The 21,232-nt window shown below is 47.4% G+C and overlaps 1 protein-coding gene across 1 annotated transcript; it reads right to left on the reverse strand.

Moving 5' to 3' along the window:
* Positions 1–1,244: 1,244 nt before the first annotated feature.
* CIDEA (cell death inducing DFFA like effector a) lies at positions 1,245–21,223 on the reverse strand. Its single transcript, XM_059410013.1, has 5 exons — positions 20,984–21,223; positions 10,539–10,683; positions 9,547–9,693; positions 3,494–3,675; positions 1,245–1,687 (listed from the first exon to the last, which is right to left on the reverse strand). The coding sequence occupies exons 1-5, from the start codon at positions 21,019–21,021 to the stop codon at positions 1,540–1,542; spliced, it is 660 nt and encodes a 219-aa protein (XP_059265996.1). The 5' UTR covers positions 21,022–21,223; the 3' UTR covers positions 1,245–1,539.
* Positions 21,224–21,232: the final 9 nt, after the last annotated feature.

Genomic DNA, 21,232 nt, shown 5'->3' on the forward strand with positions numbered 1-21,232 from the left:
CTCTGGACTGTGTGTCAAGGGCAGCAAGGCGGAGACCCCTGGGAAAAGCCTGGGTCTGGGGCAAGAGCCGCAGAAACCATGCGGGACAGTCTTTGCTGGGGTTTCTTCTCAGGGAACTGTCGGCCAGGAAAGGAGAAAGGCCTCCAGGGTAATGTTTCCTAAGAGGAAAATCACAAATCTGAGTAGGAGAACAGTGGTCTCCTAGCATCTTAGGAGACAAATCATGTTCCCCCTTATTCCAGTAGTGGCACCCCCATTTCCTCTGGGGAGTGCAATTGTCCCGACCCCATCTGTGTGGTTGGGTTTATCCTTCTGAGCCTGTCAGACCCGGTGTGTGGCCCCACATGTCACACCCTCACCCCTGGGTCCCGGAGACCACGTAGCCCCAGGATTTCCTGCTCGGGGGGCTGGCATTTCACTTTCATGTGGGGAGGGCCCCCTAAAAGGACGCTAGCTCAGAGGGAAGCAGGACAGAGAGCGAGGAGTATAGATTCCTGTCCACCTCACTTGAGGGCCTGTCCCCAGCAGTGCCTGCAGTGAGAGCCACCCCCTTGGCTCCCAGCCACCTGGGTCAGGGGTCCCTCCTGATAACCCCGGTGACATTAGGAACCAAAGACGTAGTCCACTAGTGCCATGTATCATCAGGTCTGGGTTTCAAGTAGTTTTGTAGGGTTTTGTGTGATTTTTTAAATTTTTTTTTTTTAAGCGATAAGCATGGGTTGAAGACCTCCAGAACTTCAGGTTCTTAAAGTTTTGGGTCCCTTGGGGCTCATTCAGGACCTATAACTTAAACAAAACAAAACAAAACATGGGGACATCTGGGTGGCTCAGTCGGTTAAGTGTCTGTCATCGTCTCAGGTCATGATCTCAGGGTCCTGGGATCGAGCCCATTAGTTAAACAAAGACTTAAAAGTGATTATATCTGGGGTGCCTGGGTGGCTCAGTGGGTTAAGCCGCTGCCTTCGGCTCGGGTCACGATCTCAGGGTCTTGGGATCAAGCCCCACATCGGGCTCTCTGCTCAGCAGGGAGCCTGCTTCCCCCACTCTCTCTTTCTGCCTGCCTCTCTGCCTACTTCTGATCTGTCAAATAAATAAATAAATAAGTAGAATCTTTAATAAACAAACAAATAAATAATAAAAGTGATTATATCTGTTAGCAGAACACTTCTGGCTGATTTTTGCTTATATATAGAAGGTTTGCTTGTTTGGAACACGAAAGAGGCACAAGGAGGCATTACCCGTATGAAAAGCAGCTCTTGGGATTGGTTTATTACAGAGGAGAGGAGCTGAAAGACCCAGTGTGTGTTTGTGTTGCTCACCCTCCGAGGCCCCTCCACCTCTCCTACCTTCGAGGCATCCCACTGGGCATCTCCCATCTCATGGGCCGTCAGCTCCTTCCTCCCCGCTGGGTGCTACACCCGAGCACAGGTGCCCGCGGTGTCCAAGTGTGTGTGGTTTAGAACAGAAGCGTCTTCAAAATCATCATTCGAGACGGAATGTTTGGGTCAAGAGCCAGCTGGGTCCCTGCGGCTGGCCTCCCTAACCGCACGTGAACCCCCGTCTAGAGTGTGACCTGCGAGGAGCCGGCCCTTCCGTGTCGCCCAGCAGCTGGAGCATGTATGAGCCGGTGTAGATGAGCAGCTGTCCAGTCACCTGGGCGGCATGAGACACGAGTCGCAGCAGGCTCCTGCAACGAGGGAGCGAGGGCGCACCTCAGGCCTGGCGCTCTGGGCCAGCCAGGGGCAGACGCGCTCGACTCCTCACCACTCCCCAAACATGGGCTCAGAGCAGACCCTGCTTGCGTGTGGGTGCTTTAGGGAACCACCCCCGCCCCCCAGGGCTGGCTAACAGGCAGATGCTGACGCAGGAGGCCTGGAACCACCTTTCCTCCAGCCACTTCCAAACGTGGCCTGTTGTGCAGTAATTAGGAAGCACAGGGAAGGCACATGGTGTGTCCTGTCCTTTGGCTGCTTGCTTACTCAGGCCACCTTGGGTGGGTATGGGGGGCTTGTTATTAAAATCAGGCAAGTCAGGTGTGGAAGGAAAACCAGGCTGGAGGAGAGTGACCCTGTGACCCAGATTGCTTAGGGGAGCTGGGACAACCCACCTGGACCCTGTTCTGGCCCTACGGCTGAGCCTGGCCTTCCTGTTATTCTAGGCTAACAAAGTGGCTTTAACTCAAATTGTTATTCTCCACCGAGTCTAAAGCAAAAGGATTTCCTTCCAGTGTTAAAGGTCTGTCCTTTAGCAAGGCCTGGGCATCAGCCACGCTGGCTGGGACAGCCCCAGCCCCTGGGGTCCCATGACAGGACCTTGGGGTGATGCTTTCAATGTGGGGACCTTGATGACTTCTGTGGCTCCTTGTGGGGCCATCAGATCTCAGATGGTAAGAATTAGGGATGAGGAGGCCTCTCCAGAAAGAGTTTGCTGAGGCAGGATTTGGGGTGAGGTTTACTTTCCTCATTATACTTTTCTAAGTTGGTATTAACTCTCCTGTCTCACTTTAGAAAAATCAATCAATCAAGCTCTTTTCTCCCATCTCAGGAGGGAGAAGGAAGTTCTCCTGGGAGTCAAGATTTCAACACGGGGACAGCCACAGTTGTCTGGGGCCGATGGGTCCTGATGGGTCTGAGTGGGAAACAGAGGCCACCCAGAAGACATTGTGGAGCCAATTCTGTGCTCATGGTGGGGGAGACCCAGCCTCATTTCCAGAGCATTTCCTGCCCTGCACTAGGGCTCAGGGATGACAGGGCCTGTGGAGAGAAGGAGCCCATGCCCTTGGAGAAGCAGGGGCCCCTGCCCTGAGCGGCTGTGCCAGGACTTTATAGATTAGCTTCAAAGACCTTCTGCCACTGTCAGTCTCTCCCATCCATCCATCCCTCCACAGGAATTAGGTATTTACAGGATCAGTCCGACTTTACTAGAAGACAGAAGGAGGTGTGTTTAGAGCCAAACCATTCATGAAGAACTTGGAAGCAGCCTTGTCATTTTAAAGACGTTAGAACTAAGGCTCAGAGAGGTTAAGCTGCGTGTTAAAGGTCCCACAGCTGGTGGCTCAGAGGCAAGGCTGGGAGGGAGGGCAGGGGGCCCTCCGTTCAGGGCTCGGGGGACGGGCTGTCCGGTCACAACCGCAGAGCATTCCTGGGGAATACACAGAACGTGTTCAGACCAACCCCTCGTTTTTTAAAGACATTTGGTTCTTCTCTATACTTATTATTTAGTTTCTGTTTCCATGTTGTATTTAGTGGTCTCTGAAGGACAAAAAAAAAAAAAAAAAAAAAAAAAAATTTTGGCTCAATGTTCTGTCCCCTGACTGAAGTCTGTGGCATAAACTACCAGAGGGCAACATGAATTAGTGAAGGTCAGGTCAGGGCCTCCATGGGGCTGGGCATGGCAGGGCAGAGCAGTGAGCTGGGGACGGGTCTCCCCACACACCCACCCCAGGCAGCGCCCATGCAGCTCCCAGACCCCTAGCCACCCCCCGAAGTGTTACCTCAGCAGGGCCTTGACTCCCGTACATCGGATGTCGTAGGACACTGAGTACATCTCATACATCGTGGCCTTCACGTTGAGGCAGCCAATGACATCCTTGGGGTTCAGCTTGTACAAGTCGAAGGTGACCCTTGCTATCCCCGCTTTCTTTGGCTGCTGGCGAGCTGAGACGTAGTTACCACCCTAGAACCAAGGAGGGAGGGAGGGACTTCAGGAACACCGCCAGCTGTGACGTGCGCATCCCATAATTCTAGGTTTTTGCCCGTCTTGACTCTGCTGGCTTCAAATCTGTTGGTGACTGAGCTGCTAATTACTTGAGGCATGTTTCTGGCAGATCAGTATGCCCCCACTGCTCCCGTGTCCTAACCTGTAAGAAACGATCCTTCCCTAAGCTACTTTCACAGTTTAGTGACTCGGGGTCAGTGTGGTTTGGCTTCGGGGCCCGGACTCTAGGATGACTACGCTATTGACATGAGGTACAGAGCACACTCGGCCTGGTCCCTTAGGCTCACCCGTGGTGACTTGATCGATGGGGACAATCTCATGAGTATAGCACGGTCTGCTCAAAGAGGAGTGGACAGCTATTTCCATTTCACAAGAGGCTGCCAGGCGGGCAGTGACTAAAGCAAGGGGCATGGCATCTGGGGAGCTCAGTCCATGAAGCCTCTACCCTTCGGCGCTCACGATCCCGGGGTCCTGGGATCAAGCCCCGTATCGGGCCCCTTGCTTGGCAGGAAACCTGCTTCTCCCTCTCCTACTCCCTCTGCTTGTGTTACCTCTCTCGCTGCTTCTCTCTGTGTCAAACTAATAAATAAAATCTTTAAAAAATAATAAATTAAGCAAGGGGCAGGGCGAGAACTTCCCAGGGCTGCCTCTGCTTTCTAGCTACCGCTGGGATGAATGCAGACCTCCTGGGGACACAGAAAGCTGTCTGGTTCCAATTGCCATGGAGGTCATCGTGAAACATCAGTAGACCCTTCAGGTCAGGGGAGAAAGCCAGAGACCACTGTCAGTCCCCAGGTTTACAAAGAGCGCTGGAACGTCTTCCACACAGAAAGCTTTGCAAACAGCAAGAACGGATGGATGCTGTGCCAGGGGCGACTCTCCCTAGGGCTGGCTCCATGCAGGGGTCCTGCAGGATCCAGGATTCAAAAGTACACAATCAATCCAGTTACTACGTCTCAGGAAGCTTGGGGGTTGGGAGGAGTTGAGGCTGGAAATGTTAAATTCACCAATGACAACAATGACTCTAGGTGAAGGTAAAACATAAATTTCCCAGAAGTACCTACTTCTTGGCAGAACCACTCTTCTCTCCTCCACACAGGACATACACAACAAGTTGTTTAATGCACAAGGGGTCCAGCTGCCTCTTTAGGGGATACTAACTGTCCAGTATTTAGGAAACATTATTATTATTTCTTAAGTAATGTGGAGCCCAATCGGGACTTGAACTCATGACCCCAAGATCAAGACCTGAGCTGAGATCAAGAGTGGGACTCTTAACTAACTGAGCTACCCAGGCACTCCTAGGAAACATATTTTTTAAAAATTAAGATTATAGAATGAGGGGCACACAGGTGGCTCAGTGGATTAAGCATCTGCCTTCAGCTCAGGTCATGATCCTGGGGTCCTGGGGTCGAGTCCCACATGGGGCTTCTTGCTCATTTTGGAATCTGCTTCTCCCTCTGCCTCTGCCTGCTGCTCCCCCCGCTTGTGCTTGCTCTCTGTCAAATAAATAAAATCTTAAAAAAAAAAAAGATTATGGAATGAGAAGGAGGGTTTTACCTAAAATCGGCCCACTGTTCTTTCTCACTGCTTCATGTTCCTTTCTGATATATAGAAGCTTGTATCTTATTCCCCCTAAATGTCTTCCTTGAGTGTTGGTCTTAAATCAAAATCAGCCCTCACAAGCTCCACGGTGACAAGGATTTCTCTGACCTGCTGGCTAAGGAAGAAGAAAGGATCGCCAGGCAGCCTGGTCCTTCCGCGCCCTCCCAGGCCTCCCCGCGCTCAGACTGAAGACGGGCGACCCCTAGCGTTAAATACAATAGGCTTCACTGACTTGGGAAAAAAAACACACGCACCTCCAAGGTGGGTATAAAAAAATACGCACCTCCAAGGCTCTTATAATCACCTTGGAGGTGCCCATTTCCACTAGAGGGAAGAAGGTTGAAAGGCCTAAGTCAAGAGATGACACAGGTCCCAAAGTCATTTGTCAAGCAGGCTGTTGGGAGCTGCAAGGCCTCTTGCCCCGTTGGACACACCGCCCCACAGGATTACTTGCACCCACAGCCTCTCAGCGCCCTGCTCTCCAGCTCAGTCTCCCCACGCCCACCCAAGATGAAGGCCCACTCTCCCAGTGTCTGTTATAAAAACAAACAGAAAAACCGCCCTTCCCTTCTGAGCTAGTTTCTTGTTGCTCTTGTAACAAATGACCACAAACTCAGTGGTTTGAAACAACGGAGATTTAGACCAGAACAATCTGGAGGTCAGCAGTCCAGTGAGCTGGCAGAGCTGTTCCTTCTGTAGGCTTCCAGGGGAGACAGGGGCCCCCTCTCCTTCTCCAGGTTCTTGGCTGCTAACGTCTCCCCTCCTCTTTCCCTGTGTCTGGCCCTCACTCTGACCCTTCTGTCCCTCTGTAAGGACCCCGTGATGACACTGGTGCCTGGGTTACCCAGGCCCATCTCCCCAGCTCAAGATCCTTAACTTATCCATACCGGCTAGGTTCATTTGCCAAGTAAAGTAACACCTTCACGGACTCCCAGGGTTTAGGCTGTGGGCATCTCGGGAGGCTGTTATTCTGCCCACAACATCTTTCTCCAACAAAAAGGCCCAAGATGGCCTTTTAAAAGATTTGTCTAATTCACCCTATGCTCTTCCAATCCTTCAGTAACCCTCTCACCCCAGTTGTGGCCACAAAAATGTCTTCGGATACTGCCAAATGCCTCTCAAGGGGTAAGACTGCTCCCCACCCCCCCCGGTTGGGAACCTCTGCTTGATGGAGATCTACAGGTCTACTGAAATCCACATAAACAAAAGCTATTGTGGGGTCATCATTTATTCTGAAGAGTGTAAAGGGGTCCTGAGGTCAAAAAGCTTTAAGATCCCTTGCTTAATGGATTATTCTGATATTTTCACCGAACAGAGGTGATGAGATTTATCCGCCGAGATGCCTGGAGCTGTACGTCCTGCATTGTCACAGCTGAAGACTATTCCATTCAAGGAAGAGACCCTAGAGTATTAATTTGTGTGTACTGACAGAGAAGCCCATGGCCAGGGGTCTGCGGGCAGGGTGTATGTCTAGGAGAGGACTGCCGGGGTCGTAGATGGTGCTTCAGTTCTATGGGATAAATGGACACCGTTTTAGATAACTGCTGGTGGGAGTGGAAAGGGTTCATTGCTCCATAGCTTAAAAAATTGGAAAAGCCTCAGAATACCAAATCTAATGATATAAAACAGTATCCTATTATGGTCTTAAGTTATGTTTTCCTAATCACCAATGAGGTTGAAGATTTTTTTCCCTAGATTTTATTGTCCATTCTGCAGATACCGGTCCCTGTTTTTGGCCCATTTTTCTACCAGATCGTTCATTGTTTCCATAACTGATTTCTGGGACATTCCTAAATTTATCAAATACTAATCTTTTGTTGGATTATGTCGAAAACACATTCTGCCCACTTGGGGCTTATTGTTTTACATGCTTTACATAGTATCTTTACATAGTATCTTTTGATGAACAAAATTCTTAATGAAATGTATCATTTAAAAAGTGATTTATGCATTGTCTTTTTTAAAAAAAATATCCTAAGAATGTCAAACATCTCTGAGACCCTCTCAGTCCTGTCTCCAACTTCCTTAATGGTATTCACCTCTACCTTCTTGTGCTGCATCACAGAACCTTCTTAAGTGGTCTTTTCAGTGCTGCCTGTCTCAATTGACTTTAACTGCATTTCCAGAAATTCTATTGTAGTCTTTGAAGTCTACCTAGTCCTGATTGCCTCTTGTCCCTTCTAACTTTTGAATAGCTTTGGATGTTTTAAATACACTTATTTTATTGATTGATTGATTGATTCATTATTTATTTATTTATTTGACCGACCGAGAGAGAGAGAGAGAGAGAGAGAGAGAGGAGCGTGTACAAGCAGGGGGAGCAGCAGGCAGTGGGAGAGGGAAAAGCAGGCACCCTGATGAGCAGGGAGTCCAACACAAGACTCAATCCCAGGGCCCTGGGATCACAACCAGAGCCGAAGGCAGATGGTTAACTGACTGAGCTACCCAGGAGCCCAAAATACACTTATTTTATACTCTGCCTGGTGATTCCAACATCTGACGTCTTTGGAGGTCTGACTTCATTATTTCTGCTTACTCTCACATAAGTGCCTTAAGTCCTTACATTCTATGATTTGACTGTGAACTCACATTTGTTGGAATTTTAGGAATGGAAACTCTCTGATACCCAGATCAATGCTCATTCTGAGCCTATTTGCTCCTACTGGTACATGGGGACCCAATCAACTCCAGGACTCTGGGGCTGGATGGAGGGACCAGATGAACAAAGAAAACTCAATGAATATGCTCCTGTTATTGATGCTTCCTTCCCCGGGCTCTGGAAACGAAACTCTTGGCTTGGATGTTTTTGGAATCAAGAGTCCTTAAAACCTCATGAAGGCAGCTTGTGTCCACGAATTCTTAGGAGAGACTAAGATTCTCTGCTTTATGTGGGCCTCTCTAATCTGGCCCCTTACCCTGTGTCAGCCCAAAGCTTTGTCTCCTGTCCTGCCGGCACCTGTCAAGATTGCAGTCCTCAGTCACTGCAGCGAGTGGATGGGCACAGGTGAGACGCTCGCAGGTAAGCTGCTGCTCTAGATTCTGGCTCCCATAAAAGTTTTGGCCTCTGAGGATTTTCCTTTGTTGAAGGTCAGTAAGCATATAAAATATGTTTTAATATTTTGGTTTACACATTTGGGTGTTTTATAGTAGGATCCAAGAGATATATAATCTGTAGTTTTCCTGGATATGGAAACCTTTATTTAACTTTTTTACCTTTCTAACTCACTGTAAATTCATACACACACACACACACACACACCTACTCAACTGCATTGGCTAAAGGAATGGTCACATCTGCATACTTTAACAGGATCTGTGGGTACTTATTGGCCTAAACCCGTTCCTCAGAATTATTTGCTTTAAAGCTGGTGCAGCCACTCTGGAGAACAGTATGGAGGTTCCTCAAAAAGTTGAAAATAGAGCTACCCTGCAACCCAGCAATTGCACTACTGGGTATTTAGCCAAAGATACAAATGTAGTATTTGGAAGGGGCACCTCACCCCAATGTTTATAACAGCAATGTCCACAAGAGCCAAACTATGGAAAGAGCCTAGGTATCCGTCAACAGATGAATGAATAAAGAAGATGTGCTGGAGATATACAGTGGAATACTATGCAGCTATCAAAAAAATGAAATCTTGCCATTTGCAACGATGTGGACAGAACTAGAGGGTATTATGCTGAGCGAAATAAGTCAGTCAGAGAAAGACAATTATCATATGATCTTGCTCATATGTAGAATTTAAGAAACAAAACAGGATCATAGGAGAAGGGAGGGAAAAATAAGGCAAAATCAGTGAGGGAGACAAATCCCAAGAGACTCTTAATCATAGGAAACAAACAGGGCTGCTGGAGGGGCGGTAGGTGGGGGATGGGGTAACTGGGTGATGGGCATTGAGGAGGGCATCTGATGTAATGAGCTCTGGGTGTTTATACGACTGATGAATCACTGAACTCTGCCTCGGAAACTAATAATACACTATATGTTTATTAACTGAACTTAAATTTTAAAAAATGATTTGCTTCAAATCATATAGCTTAGGCTCACTAAGATGCTAAATTTCCTAGAAATGCTTTGAAGCAACCGGTTGAAGTTTGCAGATGTGGTTATTAGGGGAAACAAAGTATATATTTAGAAAGAGGGCAAGTCAACACCAAACTAGGGAACGCATTTTGTGGGTAAAAAGTCTACCCAGTAGCTGTTTGGATAAGTGTTTTACTTACCGGTGTCCACTTCTGCCCTTTCTCCAGGATCATGAAATGCGTGTTGTCTTCTAAGGTCTGAAAGAACTCTTCCGTATCTACCACGGTCCCATCTTCCTCCAGCACCAAACTGACCAGTCCGCTGGTGATAACCAAGGCTTCCAGGGTCTGCACTGGCAATGCATCAGAGACATGGAAGAAAGCAGGAGATTCTGTTTTGAGCCCTCAGAGCCACTCTTTAAGTTATAGTTTCCAAAGTCCTGTCTGAACTTGCTAAAATTTCAATGTTAAAGATCTACCTTAACTGGGGTGTAGGACTTAGTCTTTGCTTGGAAAAAGAGAATTTCAGGTTTCTTTTTTTTTTTTTTAATATTTTAAATTAACATTTAATGTATTATTAGCCCCAGGGGTACAGGTCTGTGAATTGCCAGAATTTCAGATTTCTAGTGGATCTCTCTTTTTCAGAGATTTCACTGACATGAGACAAATTAAGACATTGAGTCATTCAGCTTCTATAATTACTGATTTTGGCAAATAAAATGAATAAGGCAGCAATACAATAGAGAGCCATCTTTCTTGCTATAAGGTCTGCGTGTGGGATGCTCATTTATTTCCGTGGGTGTCTTTGTCTGGGTTATGCCTCCATAACCCAACTCCACAGACTCCGGATTCTTCCTTTTTTGGTGATCTAAGACACTGTTTTAGATTAAAGACTATTCTTTCCTGGGACTTATAACCAAAAACAGATTTCCAAAGCCCGGTGCTTCCCTGTATTCTCCCTTGTCAACGAAGTCAGGCTACATTATCAGTTTTAAGGCCTTTGTTTCTGCAGCTAAATCTTTTATGGTCCAGAGAAGTGCTAATGTTCCCTTTCATTCTTTTCTTCTCCCCTTAGGGTCTCTGAGGTCATGACATTTCTGTCTTGGCACTGGCTTAGTACCCAAGATCAGAGCCCCAGAGTGCAGTCAGGGGCCCTCCTGTGAGCGGTGTGGAAGCACTGTGCTTCCTTGCACCTTGCTGAGAAGGTCCTTCAGACTGGTGGCCATCACCCCTCGCCGGCTGCTTCTGTCATGGTTGGAGACCCGGAAAGGGCGAGCCGAGTGCATCAGGGGGGTTAGTAGGACTCTCTTGGTCTGTGATCCCATAAACCTCAGAGGCCTGGAAATGGAGGAGAAAAGTTAAAATATCTTAGATGTAACCTTCAAAAGAATCTTTTAAGAGAGGATTGTGGGGCATCTGGGTGCCTCAGTGGGTTAAGCCTCTGCCTTCAGCTCAGGTCATGATCCCAGGGTCCCGGGATGGAGTCCCGTGTTGGGCTCTCTGCTCAGAAGGGAGCCTACTTTCCCCTCTCTCTGCCTGCCTCTCTGCCTACTTGCGATCTCTCTCTCTGTGAAATAAATAAATAAAATCTTTAAGAAACATATAGAGAGGTTTGATGTACACAAAATTAAAAGTTTTCATATTTGTATCTGAAAGAAAGAAAATCAATAGTTAGAAATTATTGAAATTTATATATATATACAGATATATCCTGACATCCAAAAAACAAATGAGTAATAGATATATCATTTAAAAACACAACCATTATATTATTACACTCATTTTACTGGAACATTCAAAGTCCTTGTAGTAACTATGTGAGAAAAGAAACTCAAACAAGGAATAAGAATTCTATTCTGCAAACGTGGATTTTACAGCTGAAAAAATCTTAAAAAAAAAAAGAAAAGGAAAGAAAAAGATTTCCAGAGGCTATGCAGTGACCAAGCAGAGTCAAAGAATTAGGTACCGGGGTGCCTGGGAGGTTCAGTGGGTTAAAGCTTCTGCCTTGGGCTTGGGTCATAATCCTGGGGTCCTGGGGTCAAGCCCCTCATTGGCCTCTCTGCTCAGCAGGGAGCCTGCTTACCGCCCCCCCCACCCCGCCACCGCCTGCCTCTCTGCCTGCTTGTGATCTCTGTCTGCCAAATAAATAAATAAATAACTATTTGATGAAAAAAAAAAAAGAATTAGGTACACACACACACACACACACACAGAAAAGTTACTTATTGTATGGTAAGACTAAGCCATTGCTCTAAGCTCACTAGAGCAATAAACTCATTTGTAGGAATTAACTTAGAATAAATGAGGAATAGGGGCACCTGGGTGGCTCAGATGGTTAAGTGTCTGTCTTCAGCTTGGGTCTTGATCTCAGGGTCCTGGGATCAAGTCACGCCTTGGGCTCCCTGCTCAGTGGGGAGCCTGCTTCTCCCTCCACCTGCCATTCCCCCTGCTTGTGCTCTCTCTGACAAAGAAATAAATAAACAAAAACTAAAAAAAAAAAAAAAAAAAAAGAAGAAGAAGAATAAGCAAGGAACACCAGAACACTATAACAATTGTGGTTGGAATAACAAGAAGGAAAAGAACTTTGGGCCGTATACCACATGACACGTTGGAGCAAGTTCCACACTAAACAAAGAATTAATTCAAAGTTTCACTATTAAAAAAACTAACATGGAGAAGAAAAGTAACTAACAAAACCAAATCAAGACAATTTCCTCTTTCTTTCTTTCTTTTTTTTTTTTTTTAAGATTTTATTTATTTATTTGACAGACAGATCACAAGTAGGCAGAGAGGCAGGCAGAGAGAGAAGGGGAAGCAGACTCCCTGCTGAGCAGAGAGCCTGAAGCGGGGCTCGATCCCAGGACCTTGGGATCGTGACCGGAGCCGAAGGCAGAGGCTTTAACCCACTGAGCCACCCAGGTGGCCCTCAAGACAATTTTCTGAGGAAAATAATCTTGAACCCTTGATTATCAAATTTTAGTTACCTAGCAAATACTCTCTCTCTCTCTCTCTCTCTCTCTCTCTATATATATATATATATATATATATAGTGTATAAATAATTGGGGATAAATGAGAAGCTCACAGCTTTGGTAGTTACTTAACAAACACTTTTGTTGTTAAAGATTTGATTTTTAGGTCATCTCTACACCCAACGTGTGACTCGAACCCTCAACCCCAAGATCAAAAGTTGCAGGCTCCACTGACGGAGTCGGCCAGGCACCCTGACATTTGCTTTGTAAATATTACTTGCTTACTCCTCAGAAAACTCTGTGATATAGTCCTTTTTCAACTTGCAGATGAGGGAAATCAGGGCAGAGAGCTGCCCCAGAGCTGGGAGGAGCCAGAGCGGGGATTAGGACCCTACCGTCTGTTCTTGACATCATGAAGTTTATCTAGATGCCGCATACCAAAGAATAAGACAAGTTTGCGTATTTGGGGACATAGGAGGCTTTCGATAGCAATTAAAGAAATGCAAAGCCACCTTTGACATACTACCCCATGCTTTTAAACAAACATCCAAGAATTTATTTAAAAATAACTCCATGAGGGGAAACAGATGCATCTTGCTGTGGCACTAAGCGTGGCTTTGGTCTCTTTGGAGATCAGTCTAGCAATGTGTAGTTTCCACCCAGCACTAGGGGCTGTTTTATATTTAGGAATATATCCAAAAAGAAATTATTTAAAAGAATATAAACAGGATGCCTGGGTGGCTCAGTCGATTAAGCGTCTGCCTTTGGCTCAGGTCCTGGAATTGGGCACTGCATTGGACTCCCTGCTCAATGGGGAGTCTGCTTCTCCCTCTTCCACTCCCCCTGCTCATGTTCTCTCTCTCAAATAAATAAATAAAATCTTAAAAAAAAAAGAATAGTAACGTAAGTTAGGAATGTGTCAGGTGGGTCTTGCCTCATGTCAGGTGCTGGGATAAGTGACACATGACCTTATTTAATCTCCACAGCTCCTGGGGTAACAGTATGTATGGTTTCGCTCTCCCCAAACCTGAACGGTGCCTACCGATTTCAGGTGCTCAAAGAGCTGTTGACAATTTGGACAAATAGTCCATCTGGTGACATTCAGGAGAATGGTTTTATTTTTTAGGGTAACTTTGTAGAAGATACAAAGTGAGGACATCACTGTTTTCTTTCTTTCTTTCTTTAAGATTTTATTTATTTATTTGACAGAGAGAGAGATCACAAGTAGGCAGAGAGGCAGGCAGAGAGAGAGAGGAAGCAGTCTCTCTGCTGAGCAGAGACCCCGATGCGGGGCTCCATCCCAGGACCCTGGAATCACGACCTGAGCTGAAGTCAGAGGCCTCAACCCACTGAGCCACCCAGGCGCTCCACATCACTGTTTTCTGACACATAGTATCTTGTCTAGATTAACCCCATGAAGGCTAAAATTCTAGAGACTTCTGTACTTTTTGTGAATGCCTATCGCCTAGGATTAATACTTTATTTTATACATATACACACACATACATTCATAGCTACACATATATTGTTATTTATTTCTCTATGCTTTATTTTCCCAAGCAGATTGGAATTTCCTTATGGACAAAGTCTTCTTTGTTGTATCTCCCATAATGCCTAGACTAGCACTAGACAATATATGCTTTAAATAGTATGTGGTCTAACTTGAAACTCTACAAATGGAAGTAGTGAAAAGTTCAGTGATTTACTGAGTTATTTTCTATATGAAAACCCGGTAGTATAGCAATGAGCCAGCTCTCAAAATTTGTCCAAAATTTGTCAGGTTAAGTTTATGCTTGTAGCATGATCAGCTAGTTTCAGCAAGGTTTCCATAATAGCCAGCACCTTATCCCTGTGCCCTGACCATGAACTGGTGTTCTAGGAGTCAGGCCTGGATTGTCAGCTCAGATCTGATGTGTCCGTTAGTGTGTCCTCACTGGTCACATCCAAGCACTCGCTATGGCCAGCTTGTGCTAACTCTTAACATATTACTAATTACCAGCATAACTTTACAGGGAAAGCATCACCCCATTTCTCAGATGGGAAAACTGAGGCTCAGAGTGTTTTCTCAAGGTCACTCAGTTAAGAAGGAAAAGACAGGGGCGCCTGGGTGGCTCAGTGGGTTAGGCCACTGCCTTCGGCTCGGGTCATGATCTCAGGGTCCTGGGGTCGAGTCCCGCGGCGGGCTCTCTGCTCAGCAGGGGGCCTGCTTCCCTTCCTCTCTCTCTGCCTGCCTCTCTGCCTGCTTGTGATCTCTCTCTGTCAAATAAATAAATAAAATCTTTTAAAAAAAAAAAAAAAAAAAAAGAAGGAAAAGACAGTTCCTTTCCCTTCCTGGCTGGCAGAGTCCATGCATTTTCTCTTCCTAATGAGGCAACTGCAAAGGGACTGTGGTGCCCCATTAGACTGAACAGAGACCCAACGAGTGAATCAAGCCTTGAACTGACACAGCAGTGAGACCAGCAGACGCCTCTGAACTTTTGCCCTGATTACAAGAAGTTACACCAGGTTCTTTGGTTACACAACCCCATGAACAAGATGCCTACGTTATGCTGAGCAGATGTTGCAGAGAACCCACTCACAGTTCCATCTCCGGCGATCTGGTGGACTGGGCAGTGAGGATTTTCCATATTATGCTTTACATTTAGGATTGGGCTTTGGTGGCAACCTACATATGGCGGCTGAAACTTACAACTCTGGGGGCCAAGTCCCTATGGGAAGAGAAGGATACTAGTTCCACTCAGTGTCCGACACTGGGCACATTAGTGCATTACTTAACAACTTGGCAAGACAGATGTGTCAGCTGAGCAAAAGGGAGGCTCAAGAGGTTAAGAAATGATTAAGGTCGGAGCTAGCATGTGCTAGAACAGGGGTTTGAGTCCAGCTCCCATTCTTTGCACCATTGTGTCTGCCTCACATGGTGAAAACCCTCCTATGGGACAGAGCCACCCTGGAATCTCTCCGGCAAGAGCCTCTCTTCTCCCCACAAAGCAGGAACTCATTGCTATGAACCAGGAGTCCTTCTAGAATCTGTACTCACTGAGGCCAGGGTCTTTGTGTCCATTTTCTGGCTTCCCCACGGCCCCTAGGCTACTGCTGGCATGTAATCTATTTATGGAGTAAAAGAGGCTAAGACAAGATCAGAGAAATGGGAGAACAAAGTTCGTGTCCTGGAATCTTAGGTCCAGGCGCTAGAGGCCAATGGTACACCTTGTGGGCACAAACAGCTTTGACCTAGTTAGTTGTGGTTGTACACCTCCTCATTGGATGCAAGCGATCACGCCTTAGTGAGCTCCCGTGCCGTAGCGTAGCTGATCATGCAGAGTCCTTATTGTCTTTTAACTTCAAACAAGGTAAGTGCTGGCAGTGATTTCTGGTCCTCCCTCTCCATGCTGCCCTCTAGATAGCCACCCTCAATAAAAAAAAAAAGGCAGGCATATAGAGTCCATGTTCTTCCTCCCCATTATGTTTCCTAACCGGGTAGTGGCTCATTGTTAGAGCACACCTAAAAAAATCCTCAGAGACATGAAAATTAAATCCTGCCATTCCCTTTAAGGAACAAGAGGAATATCTGATGTATCAAATTATATAAAATTGAGACTCTCTTATGGATAATAAAAAAAGGGGTTATATGGAATTTTATGTACACTAAACTGATTTAACAATTATTGTAGGATTATTTACTTTGTACCAGCTAAAGGAGCAGCAGGGCTAACAAGATAGCTAATTGAACAAAGCAACATACGGATCCAATTCACTCCTGGTCCTCCTATTAGGAAAATCTAGGTCACTGGCTATCAGCATAATGTCTAAAATGTGTTGCCATTCTCCCCCGAATATCTTAATATATCAAAGTCGAGATAGGAGCTCCGAGAAGCCTTGGATTAGATACATCACATGTTAGTCACCCTTTTTTTTTTTTTTTAAAGATTTTATATATTTATTTGACAGAGAGAGAGAGACAGCGAGAGAGGGAACACACGCACGGGGAGTGGGAGAGGGAGAAGCAGGCTTCCCACCGAACAGGGAGCCCGATGCAGGGGCTCAATTCCACAATCCTGGGATCATGATCTGAGCCGAAGGCAGGCACTTAAGGACTGAGCCACTCAGATGCCCTTTTTAAAAAAAAAATTGTATTTATTTATTTGTCAGAGAGAGTGGGCAAGAGCCAGAGAGAGCAAGCAGCAGGCAGAGGGAGAAGCAGGCCCCCTGCAGAGCAAGGAGCCCAAGGCGGGACTTGATCCCAGGATCCCAGGATCACACCCTGAACTGAAGGCAGACGCTTAAGCAACTGAGCCACCCAGCATCCCACAGTCACCCTCTAATTCCTGGGAAAGTGCAGACAAGCTATGAAGCAGGAAGGAAACAGTTCACTAAAAGGAAAAGAAAAACCAGGAAACAGGTTGTTCGAGGAAACAGATTGTTTCGGGGAAATCAAGACAAAAAGAGAAGTCAGACTTCATAGAACATTCTTAAAAAAACTGGAAGGGGCATAACTCCCAGAAGTGAGGAAAACAGAGAAATCTTTTGTTTTTCCCTGAGGGAACAAAGGAGGCTCAACTTAGTATAGGGTGGCAAATAGAGCACGAGCCAGAGATGGACAGATGTGAGCTTCACACCAGGAAATGGAAGCCAGCTCCCACAGGGCATTAAAAAAAAGCACGTTTTTATGTTACCCAATGGACTTACGTTTCTTCCAAAAGTGGAAGGAGGAGGAAAACAGCAGGCCTGGGAACAAAGTCTCCCCCAGAGAGAAACATTTTGGGGTCAGCCGTGACGAGGTGGCCCTGTCAGGCCATGTAAGTGACTCCCCAGGGAACATCCGGAGTGAAATGAATGTTTTGGTGTCTGAGTGGCCCCACGTTTTCTTGTTAGGTGGCAAGGAGGAACCCACCTGAGAGTAAGTAGGCACAGACACGGGTAGGCAAGTCAACCAAGCACTACCACCAAAGCCTGGTGACAACAAAGACATTAGGGAGGGAAGTGGTGATGTCCAATACAGCAGTGCAGAGATAGACAGGATTGAAAAGCGGTCATCAGGTCTGGCTGGATCTGGGTGAGCAGTAGGGACAGTGTCAGGGTCCAACTCAATGGCCACAGCTGGAGGAGTATCCCAACAGCACAGGGTCCTAGTTCCAGGCTTACACACATGGTCCTGCGCCCGGCTTCCATCTGGACCTTGACCAACCTATTGAAATCCTTGATGCAGGAAGAGGATTCAGTGTATGTATGACCATACATTTCAAGTGTCTTTTGACACTTTGAAATATTATTAAAATAACAGTTTAGACCCACGGAGGAGTAAGCGTCAGTAATCAAGGAAATTTACTTGTAGAAAATGCAATTCCTTGCTTAGGTCACTAATAAGACGGTGTGAAATGTGTCCTGAAATGCCAACTATTCATAACCTAGAGATCCTTGTCCAAGCAAAGGAAAGATGTACCAAATAGCAACAAACGCAGCAATTTTGCACACAGTATAGTATCTCGGCTCTGTAACAACTTCAAGGTCGGTGGGAATGCTCTTGCTCCTGGACAGACACAAAGGCTGAGGAGCTTCCTCTATGACAACACAGGCAGGTGTGGGCATCTTTGATGTCCAGAGCTCTGTTAAGAGACCTCAAGCTGCTTTCACCATGACTATGACCTTGAGGGATCACAGACAATTAACAAACGAAAGACTGGATTAAGATTTTAGAATTGCTGGCCTTAAAAAAAGAGGAGTATGTAGATTAAGTTATTTCTTTGGCAGAATGCAGTCATCTACTAATGAAAGAGTTAGGGCCATCTAGGTTAAAACGAAGGAACAAGTAGGAGACAGAAATCCAACAAGACTGTAACTAACACATGTGGCCATCACCTTGTCTGTGACTCACACGGGTCTTCAGCCTGGACATGGTTCTAAAGGACAGGGAAGAGAAGTGTTTTCCTTTCAACAAGTAGTATAGATTGTTTTTCTTCCAGTTTAGTTTGGAAGCAGGTAGATCCCCCCCCCCCCCAAAGAACTGTACAGTGTGTCTCTAACAAATGGATACTTATTTTTAGATTTTGCCAAGCTCAGAAGGAATGTGTCTTCAAGTAGACATTTCCTTTTTTTTTTTTTTAAGATTTTTTTTTATTTATTTGACAGATAGAGATCACAGGTAGGCAGAGAGGCAGGCAGAGAGCCCTATGGGGGGCTTGATCCCAGGACCCTGGAGTCATGACCTGAGCCGAAGGCAGAAGCTTCAACCCACTGAGCCACCCAGGTGTCCCCCTCCTTATGTTTTGATTTGCCAACATTTCGCAAGCAAGTGGCTTCCATACACACTGGACCCAGTGGAAGCCTCGCACTGCTGCATTTTGGATCTGAATATCCCGTTGTAGGAATCAGGGGGAAGGGCGGGGTCAGCCCTCATTCCGCAGGCATCTCCTGCTCCAGGCAACACCAGCGAGGAATTAATGCCTACTTACCGGTCCTTAAAATTCAGCCTGCCCCCTCCCCAGGGCTCACAAGAAGTTGCAGAATGTGTGTGTTTGCATATTTGAGAATTGCACACCAAACTGTCAACAGGTGTTACCCCCTGGGGCGGAATTGTAAGAGGGGAAAGAGAGGAACAAAAAAGGAAAGAAACCCAAGGCTTTACCTTTATACTTGCGTGCTTTAGTGAAGACGTGTGAAGCAAGTCTGTTTTTCACCCTTCCTGGTTCCTACTACTTGACTTCTGTTTTTTTGGATTTTTTTTTTGTTGTTGTTGTTGTTTATTTTTAAAGAGAGAGCCAATGCAGTTTAGACAGACCACATGTACATTTTGGAAGCTATTTTTCCTAACCTTGAGTGTTGCACACAGCAAATTCAGCCCTCTATACATCACACTGATTTTGCAGAGTGGCTCTCCCTTGCCACCCTTTCCTTTCAACCTACGAGGTCCCTCTGACCTTTCCTACAAATGGGATCAGTCACCTTTGAAAACCTGCATTTTAAAGAACTCAAGGGCTTCTCTATCCTTTTTGAAGCACTTCGAAGATCTTCAAGGAAGCACTATCCCTTTCATTAATCTATACTTAAAAATTACTTCCATACAATATTTGGATTTTATTAACAAGGACAGGATAGGGAATGTCAGATATTGAAGTGGGAAACAAAAGCAGAAGAGACATCATTAAGTTTCCTTACTACCCACAGCTCATTGACAAGCCTTTAAAACAGGCCGAGTGACATTCCTCTAGGGACTCAACTGTCTGAATGTTAATGCTTTGCTAAGGGCAAAAGACAATCCCAGCCCAACCCCCTTCCTCCCCTAGGATCCTATAAGTCTACTTTAACACACAAAAATTTCTTTGAGAACTTTCTTTAGATCTACCCCACAAGATATATGTTGGCAATCATCTCCCAAGTATATGACCCACCCATAAACATCTGAAGGGTCTCAGGACAGAGTTTCTACTAAACAGTAATAAAGGACCTTTCCTAATAATAGTAGATAATAATAGTAGATCCTAGTCCCCTAGGGATCCAGGAAACCTTGTTTCCAAAACACCTGGAAGGCCCACACCATCCCTAAACCCCTCCCCAGTTGAAAGTATATAATGGGCCACTCCTCATGACCCTAGTGCAGCTCTTTCTGCCCACGGGTCCTGTCCCCTGCTTTAATAAAATCACCTTTTTGCATCAAAGACCTCTTAAGAATTCTTTCTAGGCAGTAGGCTTGGAACCCTAACGTTCTTTCCTACATCAGTATGAAGATGAACAGAAATTGGGTCCTCGCCCCCACCAGCGGGTGGCAAAGCCCCGGGAGAGCGGGGGGGGGGGGGGGGGGGGGGCCCCGCGGGGCCCCCGGGCCCCCCGAGGGCGCTCTCAGATGCGGCGAGAAGGGGAGCGCTTCCCTCCAAACACATCCTCACAAGTCTGGGTGGAGTCATCAAGCAGGGGTCACCGCGCATTCTAAGCCCAAGGGGTGCTCTCGGCTCAGCCCACCTCCTCTTGGAGCTAATAGCCCTCACTCATCTTTAGGGGTAAGTCTGGACCATCCCAAAGCCACCGAGTGTCCCACCAGGGCCCCAGCTCCCGCTGAGATCCCGAGATACCCTAGAAGTCCTGTCCCCGCGTTGCCCAGGTTTCCCGCGACTGGGCCCTCGAGGATCTGCACGCGGGGCTGCAGCACCAGCAAGAAATTCAGCCATTCCCGCATTCACCACTGTCACCTGTTCCGTGGATGCCCGCGCAGCTCGGGAGCGCCACACCTGGCACTTGCAGCCAGCTGGAGGAGGGGAAGGAGCCCTGCGCCTGGCTCGGGCTCTGCCCGCTCGCGCTGCCCGAAGGCGTGGGCACCAGAGGTGAGGCTGTGTGCGTGGGCTGGGACGCGGCCTCGGGGAGTTCCGAGTCGCGGGGCACAGGGGTGCCGGAGGACCCCGGGTGCAGGCGAGCCGAGGGGCTCACAGAGATGCCAGGCACAGGGGGCAGCAGAACGCCCAGGGCGTCGGGGGACACCGGGCGCCGGTGGGACTCAGAGCGCACGGGCGCGGGACGCTCCGGGGTGCGGGGTGCTTGAAATGCAAGGCGACGCGGGGCTAAGAGGGGACAAGGGGCCCAGGGGACTACGGCGCTCAGAGGGATACGGGGCGCCGGGGGACGTGGGGGCGCGGGGGGACGCTCAAGCGTAGCCCTGAGCCGGGCTCGCGCCGCACTCGCCTGATGAGGGCTCCGGCGTAGTCCCGGGCGGTCTCCATCGCTGGGGTCCCCCCTCACAGGCTCCGCTTCTGCCCGCCGGCGCCCTCTTAAAGCTCTGCCGCCAGCCCCGCCCCGGCCCCCGCCGGCCCGCCCAGCGCAGGGCGAGGAGCTTGGCAATGGGCTCTCCGCAGCCGAAGGTCGCGGCTTGGCCTTCTGGGAGTGCGCCCCGGTCAGTGCCACCTCGGGGCCCCCGGGGGAAACAGCTCTCGC

The sequence above is a fragment of the Mustela nigripes genome, chromosome 8 (assembly GCF_022355385.1).
Source record: "Mustela nigripes isolate SB6536 chromosome 8, MUSNIG.SB6536, whole genome shotgun sequence".
Lineage (NCBI taxonomy): Eukaryota > Metazoa > Chordata > Mammalia > Carnivora > Mustelidae > Mustela > Mustela nigripes.